The 17,429-nt window shown below is 43.6% G+C and overlaps 1 protein-coding gene across 1 annotated transcript in view; it reads left to right on the top strand.

The window, feature by feature from the left end:
* Positions 1-17,429, top strand: part of SLC9A9 (solute carrier family 9 member A9) — a 408,350-nt gene that overhangs the window by 310,318 nt on the left and 80,603 nt on the right. The window contains exon 14 of the mRNA XM_075937666.1: positions 4,390-4,469. Coding sequence (XP_075793781.1) covers positions 4,390-4,469 — 80 coding nt within the window. The remainder of the gene's footprint in view (positions 1-4,389; positions 4,470-17,429) is intronic.

Genomic DNA, 17,429 nt, shown 5'->3' with positions numbered 1-17,429 from the left:
AAGTAGTCATTAAAGCTGAGTTGCAACACTTGTCTACTACAAATACACAAAAAGCTTTTTCTTGCACTTTTTTTTAAACAAGGATCTAATTAATTTCCTCACAAAACGAAGGTCATTGGTAAAAGCTTTTATTCAGCTGATTTATGTCTCTCAGCTATCCTGTTAGGTGCCTCCACAGAGACTACACAAAAGAATGCACTTTCTGGAAGTAATTTGGAAGAATGCAGTAGGCATGTTAGCGGTCTCAGGGGAAACCCAAGCAACTTTCTGTATGGCTCTAGATCAGAGGTGGGCAATAATTTTTTGGGGGGGGATCGCTTCTTAGTTAATTTTGGTACATGGTCATGGGCCAGCTCCAGCCCGGAAGGGGCAGGGCCTGAGGTGGAAGGAGTGGGGCTGAGGACTAGCTTCCCCCCAGAGCTGTCTGGGGCCAGAGGCTTTGAATTAAAAGTACAGTAAAGCGCTCGCGGCTCCCTGCCCCCACCTCTACCACAATGCCTAGAAGCTGCCCAGGGTTTCTGCAGCTATTTAAAGGACTCACAGCTCCAGCCCAGCTGGGGTAGCGCTGGAACCAGGAGCTGGGAGCTATTTAAATAGGATCCTGCTACCTGAGCCACCACCTGGAACTTCGGTGGCATGGGCAGCAGGATATAAATAGAAAGTGGCCAGATGGAGCCTATGGGCCAAATCAAGGTGTTAGGCAGGTCAGATCCAGGCTCCAAGCTGCATCTTGCCCAATCCTGATCTAGATAGCCAACCTGCTAAACCAAAGTTCAGTAAAAGGAGATGCATTTGACAGTTCATTTCTTTGGCTCCTGGGAAGGAATGTGTCCCTACGTTTTCATTCTCCTCACCAGCCTTTCCTGCAGGCTGGTCACAGGATTTAAAAAATTGTAAATGTCATGATTTCAGCTACTCAAATCTGAAATTTCATGGTGGTATAATTGGAGTGGTCCTGACCCAATTAAAAATGATGATTACAAGGTTATTATGGGACGGTTGCTACCATTATTTTTGCACTGCTGGTGATGTTGGCACTGCATTCAGACCTGGGCAGATGGAAAGTAGTGGCTGCTGTGCAGGAGTCCAGCTCTAAAGGCAGCACACCACCAGCAGCAGCACAGAAATAAGGATGGCATAGTATGGTATTGCCACTCTTACTTCTGCGTTGCAGTTAGTGGGCCACTGCCTACAGAGCTGGGTGCCTAGCCAACATCCACACAGTTCTGAAGTCAGCACAAATGTAGGGGTGGCAATACTGAAACATCTGCACATACAGCTCCCTCTTTTCTATGCCTGGGATCCCCAATTTAAGAAAATCTTATCACTCTCACGAAATCTGCATAGTACAGAGTAAAAGCACACAAGAGACCAGATTTCATGGAGGGAGAACAGATTTCACGATCCAGGACTTATTTTTCATGGCCATGAATTTCGTAGGGCCCTACACATGGGTTATTTCTGTATAGAACTTCGAAGGACTGCCAGTTTCATTTCATAGAGATCCTCTTATTTTTCCATCAGCCTGCTGGCAGAGCATGCCTCCCCAACCCAGCCACTAGCCAGCCCTGCAGGAAAGGCTATAGATTCCGACTTTAACTCTACAGCTCCCTCAGGAGCTGTCCGAGGCCAGGAGCACTCACAGTCCCTGCTGCTTCTTTGCCATCGCTTTCTGGTATTGTTCCTAAAGGAGCTGGTTGGGCAGTTTGCTGATATGAAGCTTAGTGGATCAAGCCCAAGCTCCTTCCCAAGTTGGAACATCCAAATTGCTATTTTTAGGCCATGTTATCACTCTAGGAAAGATTGATGCTGCCATGATCAATTTTCTGGAGTTCGATTTAGTGGGGCTAGTAAAGACCCATTAAATCAAACTCAGAGGGCTCCCCCATGGGCAGCTGGTACTTCTGCTCCTACAAGGAGTAAGGGAAGCCCACTGTGGGGACAGCAGCAAAATTCAAATTAAGGTATGTCGACTCCAGCCATGTAATTAACATAGCTGGAGTTGCATATTTTAATTCAACCTTCCCTTTAGTGAAGACCTGGCCTAAGTCTGTTAATGCAAGTTCTGCTGGAGACATGCTCCCATCTGCAAAGTAGCCATATCTTATAGGTAGAGTGACCATATTTTTCTAAAGGGAAAATGAGACAATACATGGAGTAGTCCAAGAACCGCCTCCCTGCCACCTCCAGCACCAAACTGTCCCAAGCTGCTCATCTGAGCCCTGCTCCCTCCTCCTGGGTAGAGCTGGGATCATTGCTTGCCCATTCCCTGCCTGTCTCCTGTTCAAAGCCATGTCTACACTACAGAGTTATGTCCATACTGCAAGTGCTTCCTTTCAACAGTAAATTGAAAGATTAGAGGGCTTTTTGCGCATTGGGTAATCCTCATTCTACGAAGAAGAAGCCTTTTTGCAAAAAAGCTCTTTTGGAAAAAGGCGCGTGTGGACAGGGAAGAGGGAGGTTTTTTGGAAGAAGAGGGAAGAGGAAAAGGCACAGGTGCCCTAGTGGCCTTTCTGTCCATAGCAATCACTGCTTACATGCGAGATAGCGTCCAGGCAGTCTGGATGCTATCTTTCGAAAAAGCGCATCGCTTTTTCGATGTACTTTTGCAGTGTGGACGCTCTCTTTCGCAAGAAGTTTTTTCAGAAGATCTCTTCTGAAAAAAGCTTCTTGCACAAGAAGCCTGTAGTCTAGACGTAGCCTTGCAAGTCTGGAGCTGACATAGCTGTTCTCCAAGCTCTACCACTTCCCTGCATTTCCACTCACCCTTGACATTTGTTCTATTTGCTCTTGCCAAGTGATCAGTTTTACCAAAAAAGTTGGGACAGGCAGGACAGGGCTTAAAAAGGGATCTGTCACAGCCAAAAAGGATGTACAGTCACTGTACTTACAGGCTACGTCTACACTGGCATGATTTTCCGGAAATGCTTTTAATGGAAACGTTTTCCGTTAAAAGCATTTTTGGAAAAGAGCATCTAAATTGGCATGGACGCTTTTCCACAAAAGCACTTTTTGCGGAAAAGCATCCGTGCCAATCTAAACGCGCTTTTGCGCAAAAAAGCCCCGATCGCCATTTTAGCCATCGGGGCTTTTTTGCGCAAAACAGTACTGTGCTGTCCACACTGGCCCTCTTGCGCAAATGATTTGCGCAAGAGGGCTTTTGAACAAACGGGAGCAGCATAGTATTTCCTCAAGAACACTGACGATCTTTCATGAGATCGTCAGTGTTCTTGCGGAAATTCAAGTGGCCAGTGTAGACAGCTGGCAAGTTTTTCCGCAAAAGCAGATGATTTTGCGGAAAAACTTGCCAGTCTAGACAAGGCCACAGGGTTTTATCCAAAGCCCAATTCAACCAATGTAAAGATTTCTGTGGACTTCAGTGGGGTTTGAATCAAGTCTTAGCACTGTGCAGCCCTATTAGAGTGAGCCTTACATGCATCATACATACAAGAATGTTTGTATGATTAGCTTAAAACAAGACAAATTAAACTGAAAAGTGCAGAATGTAAAATGTTCCCATTGAGCATTCCATGGAGAATGAAGGTGGGGTTTTTTTAACAAAAAAAAAATTATATATCTCAAACTTAAAGCCAAAAAGGAATAAAACTCTAATGGAGCGTGCTATTTGGAATGTTCATTCCCATTTCTGTTCTGTCCTGTGGTTAATGCTTATGTAATTTTTCATATAATGCTCAGAGGATAACTAATTAGCCATCTAGTTAAAAATATATAATTCCAGACTCTGGGTATGATCCTGCAGCCTCTTCTGTGAGAGGCAGACACCTGTGCCCATGTAGATCCCGGCTAACACCAGCTTGCAGAATGGAGAACAATATTTGGAATCAGTGCAGGAAAATACTGAAAACTATCCACAGGAGTGGTGTGGGGTTTGTGTACATTTTTGTTTATTTTTCTTTTCAAGCAAAGAGGGAAAATAGAAAGGAAACTAGTATCATAATTATTGGAATATTATGCTCCCTTTGGAATGACCTTTTTTGTAAGCCATAAACAAATACCATCTGAGCTTGGCAGGAGTAAACTTCTGTAATCCCACTACAGCAATTTAACAGAAATATCATTTTTATTGATCTCAGAATATAGTGCTTCTCAGCTGCTTAATAAAATTGGAATCATTAATAAAAGTAAATGCTGAATTATTCCACCCGAGTACCGGTGCAGCAAGGAGAAATGTGCTGATGATCTAATTTGCCCATGAACAGATTCACATACTGAGATGAAATCTGGGCCAAAGAGGGATGGGGGAGGGGGATTAATAAAAAAAATTGCAAGTAAATGTAACTTGGTTTGACAAGTATTTTTAATATCAAAACTTTGTTTTATTTATGTTTTAAAAACTCTTTTGATTTTACATATGCATTTATTTTGTAGAGAGCAGCTACTGCGGATAAGAACACGACCAAGGCTGAGAGCGCATGGCTATTCAGAATATGGTATGGGTTTGATCATAAGTATCCTTTTCTTCTTATAAACCACGGACACTTGCTTTGTTATGAGGAGCACACAGGAAATGCTTAAAAGTTCAAATATTATCACCCTTTTTTTAAAAAGTGAAATGAAATCGCAGCACGGCTAAGGAAAAGACAGAATGAAAGCAAGTTTGAACACACTGTTGAAATAGGGCAAGTGCAGTGGTACATGTTCCTAAATGAGGTGATAGGGAGAAAGAGAGCGCATCAGCCTGGGAACACCTGCCCAAATCAAAGATCTGTCAATGTATTAAAACAAGTTCACTGTGTCTAATTCCAGGATATGAAGCATGTGCAGGCATGAGCCAGTTACCATGTTGTTGTTGCAAGGCTCAGGAAGCAAGGCATTTAAGACCATGTAAAGCCTGATTGTGACTGGCCCATATGCAAGTGAGCAAAGGCGAATGAAGTCTCCCTTCAGTCTCCCTACACAGGGTCCAACCAAAATCAACATCCCTGTGCTCCCCTGGGCACAGAGGCAACTGTCTGCTTCTACATCTTGGTTCACTGGCCACCTCAGAGAAGGTGCAAAAGGGGTGAAGCACTAGCACCTCCCCAACCGGCATCCAGAGCTGCCTATTCCACACCTCCATAGGGGCAGCAGGCACATTCTCTGAGAACTGGGGGGCTCCCAGATGCCTGGGCTGCTTCTAAAAGCCACACTGCAGCCCACAGAGCCATCTCTGCAGCCAACACCTGCGCAAAGTGGCTGTAACAGCCTATCACGCTGGTTGGGAATTGGTTTTACAGCATTTTGCACAGTTGTCAGTGATACCCCTTGTGCACAACAGTGGAGAATCAATGTTCTATAGCAAGTACCATCACAGCAGCACAAATAACAGGAGTAATTATGTTGACTTCTGTGAATACAGGATCAGGCAGGCCCACTGATGGGGTGGGAGTGTAGAGGGAAGCGGTAAAGCAGTCAGTTGCCTCTCAGCTCATGCATACAGGATCAGGCAGGCCTGCCGACGATGGAGTGAGAGAGGGGCAGTTGCCCCAAAGCCCTGTGATTCAAAGAGACCTAGGGCTCTTGGCTGCCACTGCTGCTACTGCGGCAGAGACAGCAGCCAGAGACTCGGGCCCTTTAAATTGCCACCAGAGTGCCACCCTGCACTCTGTGCACCTCTGAAGGCTGGGTAGTGTGGAGGGCTGGCTGTTTGGGCCCCACCCCTTCCGCCTGAGGTCCCACCTCTTCCAGCGCATGAAGCCAGGCCTTCCCCCTGTCTTGCCCAGAGGACCGCACAGGCTATCTGCTCCCTTGTAATCAGATTTGGCGTGCACGCGTGCACACACACACACACACACACACACACACACACACTATACCTCAGTGCTGACTGACCTAACTTTTGTTGTTCCATCATATTGGAGCACAGATCAGCACTCATGGGATAGGAAAGTGAAGAGGGATGAGTGAAAGAGAGAAGGAAAAGAAAATAAGAGGAAGTCATGAAAACAGAATAAAGAGAAAATAGGGGAGGAATAGAAGGGAAGAAAGCAAGAACCGATATAAAAAGATCAGAATACAGACCAAAGGGAAGGACAGGGCTAGGGGGAAGATGCACTTTAGGGCTATATCTACACTACCCGGAGAGGCATAAGGATCTTGCACAAAAAAGGGGTTTTTGCACCAAACAGACACATGCATGTTGCATGTTTTTGCACAAAAACCTTTTGCACAAAAACGGATCGGAGTAGATTATGCAAATGAAGCACAACAAAATGCTAATCAGCACTTCATTTGCATTGCCTCTTCCGGCAAAAACTCGTAGTGTAGACATAGCCCTAAAGTGCAGGAGAAACAAGGACATGGTAAATGAAAAAAGGAAGGGAATAGTGTAGAGAAACAAGGAAAATAAAGTGGGAAAGGAGAGGGGTTAGCTGAACCTATGATCTAGGTTACTGTGAAGCAGCAGCTGCTTTACCATTATCTTTTTGGGGGTACCCTGCATAATATAGAAATACCAACTGTAGATCTGCAATTCAGGACAATAACCTTTTCTTCCTGTGCACTTTAGAAAGTTTGACATCCAAGGTTCCAAGGTTTCTGCATTTCAAGAAAACATTAAATTTCTTACTGATTTTTGAAGAGATTCTCAAAATGAAAGCAAATTTACATCTTAAGTAGCAATCTGTCTTCTAGTCTGGTAATAATCTTTCTCCAGTGTTCTCATTTTCAAAGGCTGCAGCCCTGCCATTATCCTACAAATGTATTTTTGTTTTTTTAAAAAATATGACTTTTACATTTTATTTATGCTGAAGACTTATGTTCAAATCCCCGTGGAGAAGGATGGTTCAACCCACTAATGTCTGGACTGACAGCTCTGAGCTTTTCTGCAGTGTGAGTCACTATTCTGCTTCTGAAATATGTTCCTGTTCATTACAGAGAAAGAAATTATCCAACCAAACTATTCTTCAATACCTGTGCCCTTCTCTTAGCAATGTTATGAAGTCCTGGCAATGAATGTAGAAGATGAAATTAATACAATTGTCGTGGAGTGCAGAATTTATACCCAGTACAGGATTTCACAATAGATTATGATAAAGCCTTCAAAGAAAAGGTGCTGAAAGATAATCATCTGTCTAGTTATACACGTAGGAAGAGTCCATGCCTATGACATTTCTGTGGCCTAACATTTGCTCTCAGGCACCAACACATATCTACCCGCTCTCCTGGTAATAACATCCCCAATATGTGTTTATTTCATGCGAAGAGGCAAAATTGCAACAATCAAAAGGTTGTCTTGTTTCTTGCTGTCATTCTGAATGATTTCTTAAATTGACTTGGAGAATGTTTTAGGAACAATATTGTTAATTCAGCCACTAGGGGCCTGATCCAAAAGCAGCTCTATCACAGAGGGTCTTTTCATTTGCTTCAGTTTGCATTAGATCTAGTTCTCGATACCTAGGAAAAATACATCTCATTTTTTAAGATTAAGTAACATTAACATCTGAACAGTGAAAATTAAGAAGAAATAATTTGTGTACCTGGGGATAACCCTATTGAGTTTTTCATTTCAGCATTGCAGTAAATACACAACAAGATGAAATATTTGGTATTTAAATGTCTCAGAGTCTGTCTCTGTTTTTATAGCCTGGATTTGTTGCCATTGGGAGCTGTAACAGAATACTAAGAGCTGATGAGGAAGAAGAGTTTTGGGGGAAAACACTAAATATTTCAAGAATATTTATTGAAGTAATAGAATTAATGTCCCAGCACTCTCATGGACAGGATATAGCATGGCTATTTCAGTTTCCTTCAAGGGCAGCTATGTAGCTGTATTGAATATAGCAAGTTTTCACTAAAAAATAAAAGTGCAAGTGGAGTTTTTGATTCTTTCCATTTGGGGCCAGTAGCACATGAGGTCACTGCTCACAGAAAGGGATTGAAGGTGTTTAGTCCAGCAGCATTCCAGGAAAGGAGCGGTGACCCTAGGAACCACAGTTCTCTTCCTGGTCTGTTCTTGTTCCAGGGAGGTAGCTGGGCAGCCAACAAACTTTGCTGGGCCCTGGGCAAGATGGATCAGGGCCAGTTCTGGGCCCCCAGAAGGAGCAGGGCCTTGGTGGGAGGGACAGGGTTTGGGGCCTAACCTCCTGTAGCCAGCCCTTCAGCGCTGGTGGCAATTTAAAGGATCTGAGGCTCCATCCACCCAGGGCCAGCTTTAGGCCAATTTCCCTGATTCCCCCAAATCGGGCCCTGCGCCTAAGAGGGCCCCACTCCCGGGCGCGCAGCGCATGCGCGGCCTCCACCCCAAGCACGCAGCGCATGCACGACCTTGCATCCACTTGGGGCTCTGTCCACTCCTTCCAACCCAGGTCCTTCTAAATCACTGAGCCCTGGGGCAGTTGCCTCCTTTGTCTCCCCTTAGCCACGGGCCTGGCTGGGAGTACTTTGCCAGGTCAGCTCCACCATTACCACCATTGCACTGGCTCCACCCATTCCTCACCCCTCTTCAGCCACTTGCTTCAGAGAGGTAATATGACAGTCTGTAGCATCCACTTACTTCAGGTCTGGGCAGCTTGTGTAGCAGTGAAAGCAGGTTCCACTATAGAGATATGTAGTGCAAGTCGTAAAGAAAGATTACATTTTAGAGTAGCAACTTACAAGAACTTTTCCCTGTTTTCCAATTACCATTGGGGATGCATACAACTTAACCAACCAATCTGGGTTAAAGAATCTTGTAGCAGATTTTTGGTTAACTAAAATTTCTTTCCCTTTCATGTTTTCATATAACTGCTACATCCCCCACTTAGATCATTTTTCCCTCTTGGTGACCACAATGGCCCTCACTACCCATTCTGTGGCCTGATTTGAAGGAAGTCTACAGGCTTGTCACTGCCTGTAACCCAGGACATGGAAAGTGAGACATGGTGATGTGAAGTTGAACGAATGGTTGAGGAGAAGAATGACATGTTTTAAAGGGGAAGAAAAGAGAGAGAACCTAATACCTGTTAATCACTATTCCTACTAATCCGTACATTTTATTATGTGTACCAAAGCAGTGCATCCATGCGCTACCAGTAGCAACTCTTCCTGCCAGCTGAGTGCACTCTGCTAATCAGTTGAGTAGCATTTGAATCTCTCATGGGTGGCCACCCAAAAGCACAGCTTGCAGGGAACACTGCTGTTAATATATCAGTACAATGCAGACATTGTACTTTTAATGGCGGAGCTTTCTCTTCAGCATGACACACTAGAAGTTAGTCTGAGGACCAACAGATATTGCAAAGCAGAGGAAAAGATGCGTTGAGATGCTGTGGAAGGAATGGAGGGAAGCCAATAAGAAGGGAAAGAGGAGGAAGACCAAAGGCAAAGGATCCACAAAGTAAGTTTGTTTTTATTACTTAATAGATATGGAGTGTCATTGGGCCTGATCTCAAGCTCAGCCCACAACTTAGGTGGTTGGTTGTTGGTTGTTTCTGACAAAGGTGTAGGGAGGTGCTGAGTCTGATGTGGCATTCCCACACTGGACAATAGAGAACCTGCTTCTAATGTCAGGGAGGAGAAGTGACCAGTGAACAATTAAGGTGATGTGTGTTGGTGGCGCTGGGATTGTGTTGGTACAATGGTGGGCTCATCTCTTCCTTGAGCAATTCCAGTGGTTGCAATGGAAATTATTCCTAAATTCCTCTCAGGGCCTGGTTTAAGTTTATTCTTGTCTAAGTTTCTTTTACACACATTGTATTGAAGGGAGAAGGAAGGGAAGCTCTCTCTCTCTCTCTCTCTTATTTTACAGATTGTCTTCAATTTGAGGGTCCAAATACCCTATTAGGCCAAAGGAAGCTGTGTTTAGAAATAGATATAGGAACACTGTGAATGAATAAATCAGCTTTTCGTGGAGAAGTTTTCTTGAGTACTTCTGGAATTATTCACCATTCTGATGTATTCCTCTCAGAGTCTAAAGGACAGATATTTATGGTCTTTCCTTTCACCTTGAATCAAGTAAGCAGAATTGCATTGATTTTAAAGGCTTGCAAAGTTTATTCTGTTTAATTAAGTAAATACTGTTTCCTTTTTCATCCCTCCCCATGGCTTGTATATGGGCTAAAGGTACATTTTACTTCATAGGCAGTCATTAGAAGTTCTGAGAACACAGAACAATTTTTCTTTTGCCTACCAAATGCAATTTTATGCATTCCAGAGTAGGAAAATATGACAGTCAAAGTGAATTTCATCATCTTATGATCTTCAGCTGAATCTTCCCTATCTGATGACTTGTTGCTGTCATGCCAGAGACAGATGCCTTGGAAGGAGATAGGGAGTTGCTATAGCAATGTCTCTTGTATATAATTTTCTCCTTCTAGATAGAAATTATGGGGATTCCTAGTTAGTAAAGTATTTCATTAGTGGTGATTTCTTTCACTTATGCAGTGCCTTTCTAATCTGAAGAGCACCAGTATTGCTTTATTATTTACTAGAGCTCTCAATTAGTGGGCGTTAACACCTGCGATTAACATAGGGCAGAATTAACGCGTTAAAAAATTAACTCATGTTAATCGCAGAGGTCAGCAAATCAGCATGAGCTGCTTCAGAAACCATCTCTGGTAAGGCACAGTAATGCAAACCGCCACCAGAGGGCGCACAGGAAAACAAAGCAGCCAGAAAGGAGAGGGGGAAACTGAAGCTGTGGTTCCAGCTCCAGGGGAGAAGTAAACAAGAAAAGTAAAGATCCTGACACCTATCCCTCTCCCCTCCCAGGTGAGCATATTTTTAAAAATAAAACAGCTGGGGGAGAGGGCTTGCCCAAACTGCCTTCACCCTCCCCTGCCCTCCCCCGCCCCGGCTCACCCAAGCCACCCTCTCTTTGCCTCCTGGGGCTGGGACTGACCCTCCCCCCACATCTGATTTGGGGGCTGAATCCCCCCTCCTGAACTCTACACTGCCTATGGTTGGGGTCTACTCCCACCCCCAGGGTCTGACCCCTCCCCTGAGCTTGGGGGCTGACCCCCACCCCGGAGCCCTATGCCACCAGCAGTTGGGGGCTGAGCCCTCCCAAACTTTGCACTGCCCACGGCAGAGTCTACTCCCCTCCGGCCCTGTGCTGCCCGCAGCTGGGGCTGAGCTAAAAAAGGACTCTGGAACAGGACACAAATATATTGATTATATAGAAGAATTTACATTCTGCTTTCATGATAGAATTTGCACTACAATTCTTCAGTGTGGTGAACTGAAGTGCTTTTTTTACAGTGTAAATGTTTGTAATAAAAAATAAATATAAAGTGAGCACTATACACTTTGTATTCTGTGTTGTAATTGAAATCACTATATTAGAAGATGTAAAAAACATCCCAAAATATTTAAATAGCTAGTATTCTTATTATTGTTTTACAGTGCGATTAATCACACGATTAATTTTTTTAATCGGGCAATTAATTGCGATTAATTCTTTTAATGGCTTAACAGCCCTATTATTTACTCTTTGAATTGCAGTGGTGCCTAGGAGCCTCAGGTAGGAGCTATGACCCCTTTGTGTTTAGTGCTGTACGAACACAGAAGAAGATGGCTTCTGCCCTAGACAGTTTACAAATGGCATATAAAACAAGAGACCTCTGAATATAGACTGACAGAGGAATGCAAAGAAACAAAGAGCCAATGTTGGTCAGCATGATTGGCAATGGCCTCAACTATCCTCATCAAGCAGATTAACCACTGTCACGTTTTTGCAGAAATCATGGCAAAGAGGAGTTTGAAGTAGCAGGAGAAAGTAACTTTTGAGATGCTTCCAGGAAAGAAGGGCAGCGTAAGAGAAAGCATGAAGATGCTTGTTTCAAAATGTAACAAGTGTGTAATGCAGGCCTGGATCGAATGATAATCCTCTCAACCTTCACCACTGGCCTACAGTGACTTAGCTGGCAACTTCACAGCCATTCAAAACAGGAATTTAGGGAAGGAAGAGAGAACCCTTTATCCAGCGGCAGCTGACCCAAGATTCAGGTACTCATCTACCATAGAGGAGTACAGTATAAGAGACATGGATAGACAAGAAATTTCAGGCAGACAGGAAACCAGGATATGAGGTCTAAGGTCTCTGCTCTAGCCAAAAGAATCTTAAGATCTTCAACTATCGCAAGTGATCAGGATTTTGATTTCAACTCTCCTTGCAGTTGGCACTTGAAATGGAAACTGCTGCATAACATCATTCTGAAAAATTAGTTCATTACTGACTTAGGGAGAAATCTGGCTATCGGAGCTCTTTAAGTGCTAGAAGTCTGCTTGTGGTAGCTACTCAATGGACTGACCTGTTCAGAGACTGGGTTGGCCTGTTATATAAAGTGAAAGTGGAACAGTCTCCCATTGTGTGGCTGGATCTTGGCGAAGAGAACTGACAGCTGGCTGTCCCAAGAGCTCATTTCAATTAGTTCCTTGCCTTTTAGAGCAGCACCACGTGGCGTTCCTGTTCCATCACTTCCTTTCATTCTGGAGCAGTGGAAAGACTGAAAATTACAAAAGCCCTCGGACTGTCTGTGGAATCCTGTATGAGCAAGAAAGACACATTTTCCCAGTTTGTATGGTGCCAAGGGGTAGGAAATGAGAGGGATCTCTCTCAATGCCAGTCATCATAGTTCAGGTCAGAGGGGAGCTCCTGCCACCATCAGCGTGGGGCTTCCTTCTCTCTGAGGGCATGTCTACACAGCAGGGCTAAAGCCTAAATAAGCTACGCAACTTGATCTACATCAATTGCGTAGTTTAAGTCAAAATAGCTTATTTTGACTTTTGGAGTTGTCTACACTGCAGGAAATCCAAGAAAGAGCACTCTTCCTCCAACTTCCCTTGCTCCTCGCACAATGAGGGTTACAGGAGTCCGAGTAAGAAGTCCTCCAGCTCAACATTATTTTGACATTAGGTCAAAATAACTGCTAGTAGTGTAGACATGGACTGTGTTATTTTGAAATAACATCAGTTATTCCGAAATAACACTGCTGTGTAGAGATAGTGTCTCTCTCTCCATAACTGCTGGGATTACATTTCATGTTGACAGCAGCACCAACTCTGTGAGAGAGTCTTTGGAATAGTCAATTGTTTTCACTCTTCTCCTTACCTCCTTCTCCAATCCAGAAAGAAATCTCCTCCACCTCCATGGGTGTCAGGGAGGCACTGTCCCTAGGGAAAAGGGAACCAATTTTGCAAAGCTTTATATGGCCGGCACCTCTTTGAATACTGAGCAGTTGCAGTGGCATAGAGCTTTGCAGTGGCACAAAATCTGCAGTCAGCTTTGGGATTCCATGGGACTCTCAGAAGCAATAGTATTAATAGCAACAATTGCAGTCACTCTGAACTTCCTTCAGAATTCATTCAAACAACCTCATTGTGATCATACAGTCTGGATTAAAAACTCAGTGTCATTTGCTGTTATGTAGAGAATCAGTACATCTGATCTGGGGCCAATTCTTGGCCCTCTTCAGGGACACAAGACTCTGGAGAACCTGCAAATTAACTTAATAAATAAATATGGCTAATGATTAACACAAATATTAATTGTCCTCAGCTTGTCCTCCATTTGGGAACAGGAAACTTGGGATAAACAATTCTTAAATAATTCCCCATTCAATGTGAAGTTGAAGGGTTCTCATGTACAAAATTGCTCTCATGTCAGTTGTCTCTTAAACTGTTTACATCCTGATATTCTCACAGACAAGAGAAGGGAACAGTTCTGCACTGTAAGGGTATGTCTAGATTACAGGGTTGTTTTTTTTTAAGTGGCCTTTTTTCAAAAAAACTTCCCCTGTGTCTAGACTGCTGCCGAGTTCTTTCGAAAGTAAATCGAAAGAACGCGGCAGTTTTTTCAACCGCAGAAAATATTGTTTTACGAGGAATAGCTTCTTTTTTCAAAAGTGCTCTTTCGAAAAAAGGCTCTATGTAATACAAACTGTGCTTTTTTGAAAGAGAGCATCCAGCCTGGGAGCTCTCCTTCGAAAAAGTGGTTGCTTTTTTGCAAGTACTGGTTGTAGTCTAGACACTCCTTTTTGAAAGAGGCTTTTTTGAAAAGCCTGTTTCGAAAGAGGCTTGCAGACTAGACGTAGCCTCAGAGACACACTTTTAACTGTCATAGTGCTTCTCCTGCATAACAAGTACAACTTTTTCCAAATTAGTATGTCATCCATGTGATGTATGAAAACTGAGGATGTTATTTGTTTTAAACTTTGTATTCAGTCTGCAGACTGAGGGTACGTCTAGACTACATGCCTCTGTCGCCAGAGGCATGTAGATTAGGCTACCAGACATAGTAAAATGAAGCGGCGATTTAAATAATCACCGCTTCATTTAAATTTACATGGCTGCCGCACTGAGCCGACAAACAGCTGATCAGCTGTTTGTCGGCTCAGCGCGATAGTCTGGACGCGCGGGTGGCGACATCAAAGGTATTTGTCGACCACCCAGGTATACCTCATCCCAGCAGACCAGGGAGACGGGGGTGGGGACGCCCAAGTCCTCCACAGCTTTGCTCCGTCTCCCTGGTCTGCTGACCTGGGAGACACGGAGCAAAGCCGCAGAGCACGCGGGCAGTGGGAGAGTCCAGGCGCGCCGCGCTGTCCCACTGCTGGCGTGCTCCGAGGCTTTGCTCCCCATCTCCCTGGTCTTCTTGTCAGACCAGGGAGACGGGGAGCAAAGCCTTGGAGCACGCCCGCAGCGGGACAGCCCGGGCGCACTTGAGCTGTCCCCCTGCAGGCGTGCTCCGCGGCTTTGCTCCCCGTCTCCCTGGTCTGCAGAGAGACAGGGAGCAAAGCCTTGGAGCTGTCCCGCCGCCGGCTTCCCCAGCGGCTTTGCAAAGCCGCGGGGTGGCTGGGGCTGCGGGGCAGCCCAGGCCTGCCTGGGCTGTCTCGCTGCCGGCTTCTCCCACGGCTTTGCAAAGCCGTGGGGGAAGCCGGTGGCGAGACAGCCCAGGCACGCCTGGGCTGCCCGGCTGCCCGAGCTCCTCCGCGGCTTTGCTCCGCGGCTTCCTGGTCTGCAGACGAGGGAGACGCGGAGCAGCTTTTCTCGCCCCGGAGTACACGGGCGGTGGGACCGTGAGGTCCCGCAGTCCGTGTCCTCCGGGGCGAGAAAAGCCGCGTTCGTAACTGCGGATCCGACATAAGTCGGATCCACGTAAGTCGGGGACTGCCTGTATAGCAAATTCATTTTGATTTCTCATCATCTGTTAGTTTTTCAATAAAAACTCCAACTTCCTCCCCATATCTTAATAACTACCTCACAATCAAAAACACACTCAAAAGAGGAAGCTGCAAGAGGACTTCTCAGTGCTACCACAAATTACAACTTATCTGCTCTCTAGAATAGAAAGGATTGGGAGGGGGGAAGAAAGGAGAGCAGAGATGGGGATAAATGTCATGACTTCAGACTTCACACAGAAAACGGTGGTGTTTTTAATATGATTCATTGCAATTAATTAAAATCTGAGAATTCCTGATATTTCTGATTGAATTTGGTGCTGGGTTGTAGGGTACAATGGGAAGAAACTAGAATACATCTTTGATATTGGGTGCCCACACCATAATATGTGGTGCATTTTCAATAATGACTAGCCTATGTCCAGGTACTTGAATAAGGCGGGAGGGTGACAAAAAATATGAGCACAAAACTACCACTGATTAAACATAATATTCAGTAAAGGTGTCCAGATTTCATTCTCAGTTCCATGAGTCATGGAAATAGGTGATATTTTTGGGACAAGTATAGACATGTTACACATAATGCACAGTCAAAATTACTTCAGATTTTTTACAAACCTAGCCCTTGATATTATCTGAGCCAGTGAAGACTCGCCGCATCCAGTCCCAGAAAACCCATTGGCAGTCTCCAACATGGTTCTTGTTCATAGTCCCCAATACTGGTGGAAGTTACAAAGCTATCCAGAAGTTATAATAGTTATCTAAATATTTTGGGTAAGCTGGAAATCACATGATAGTGGGATTTTTTTGAGGGTTACAGGCTACTTTCTATTTTTGCTCAGCCAGGAAATATTGGTAGAAGAAACTTTTGTCCTTTTTCCCATATCATTCACCAATTCTTGATTAAACCATGAAACTTTTCCAGTTTGATTCAAACTATTTCACTACTACTCGCTTGCCACATTCATGAACAAAGCCTAGCATGTTCAGATCAGTGATTATCACAGAGTCAAAAAAAGCTAATCTTCAATATACAGAAATGGTATAGATGGCCTTTATTGCAAAAGAAGTATGGATGTTTAATTCCCAGAAAGATACCGACTATGTGGAAAAAGTTCATAGAAAAGCAACAAAAACTACTAGAAGGCTGTGGCAACTAATTTAAATGGACAGATTCAAAAATTAGTGACTTCATGGCACCTAATGTAGAACATAATAATCTATAGAAAAGTGAAGGCTTTTCAACCAAGGTAGGATAAAAATTGGAACAAGAGACTATAACTAGAAATAATGAGATGAAGTTCAAAAGAAATTTAATAAACTGTGGAAAGTTCTCTCACAGCAAACTGCAAGTCTAATTGTTTTGTACATTTAACACTGGACTGATTAAAATAGTAGAAATTATGCTCTAAGGAACAAATCTGAACTGGCAGGAGAAAAGATTAGAGCTATTAGATCTGTTCAAACTCTAATTTCTATCCTTTTATGGTTATATAAAATACCATCAAAACTGTTATTCTTGAAGTAGGTGTTATCAGACTGCAGACTTTTACATTGCTGGTAGCATAGCCTTTACAGTACATTTCTTGAACTCTACTCTAAAGTCTTCATAGTAATGTGCAGTACTGCCACCTTTGAAGGAATAACTAAGAAACATGTTGAGAAAACTTTATTGGATTTCAAGAAAATGAATGTTCCAAGTAAATAATCAGTGTTGCAGACATGGGACAGGACAATTGAGTCATCGTTATTGGATTCTTAAAAGACGGGAATGCTTTTGTATTAAAAAGAAATTCACCAAAGAGTCAGAAAATACATAAGCTCTTAAAGTTATTTATTGAACTATATCAACATAAAGGGACAGCTATGGTCAACTGCTATCCTCAAATCCTTGTGGATATCCACTGATTTCAGAGGGGGCTGCACTTTAGTAACTGAATGAAAAATTTGACACGCAATCTGTAGTAGGCAATGTGATGGCCAATAGTTAGAATTTTTATTTAACATCATGATTCTCATGAGTTGTACTATATCAGGAGTTCTCATACAAGGACCACTTCTGAATTCAGTTATCTCATGGACTCCTCCTTTCCAGTTAACAACTGTGTAGTCCACTTTCTCCCACTTGCAGATTCCTAACATTCTTGCAGTAAGGACAGCAATAGCTTGCTTGAAACAGTAATATCAGGAAAGTATATATTTTATTCATTAGAGCTGACTAGAAACTAGAATTCCTGTTTTGCAGCAAATTCCAGAGTTTCCAAACAAATTCTTCAAAAAACAGAAGAAAAAACAGAACAGGCTGTGGATGTGCTGGAAGCAAAGGTTTGC

The sequence above is a fragment of the Pelodiscus sinensis genome, chromosome 10 (genome assembly GCF_049634645.1).
Source record: "Pelodiscus sinensis isolate JC-2024 chromosome 10, ASM4963464v1, whole genome shotgun sequence".
Taxonomy (NCBI): domain Eukaryota; kingdom Metazoa; phylum Chordata; order Testudines; family Trionychidae; genus Pelodiscus; species Pelodiscus sinensis.
This window is presented reverse-complemented; position numbering and strand designations above follow the sequence as displayed.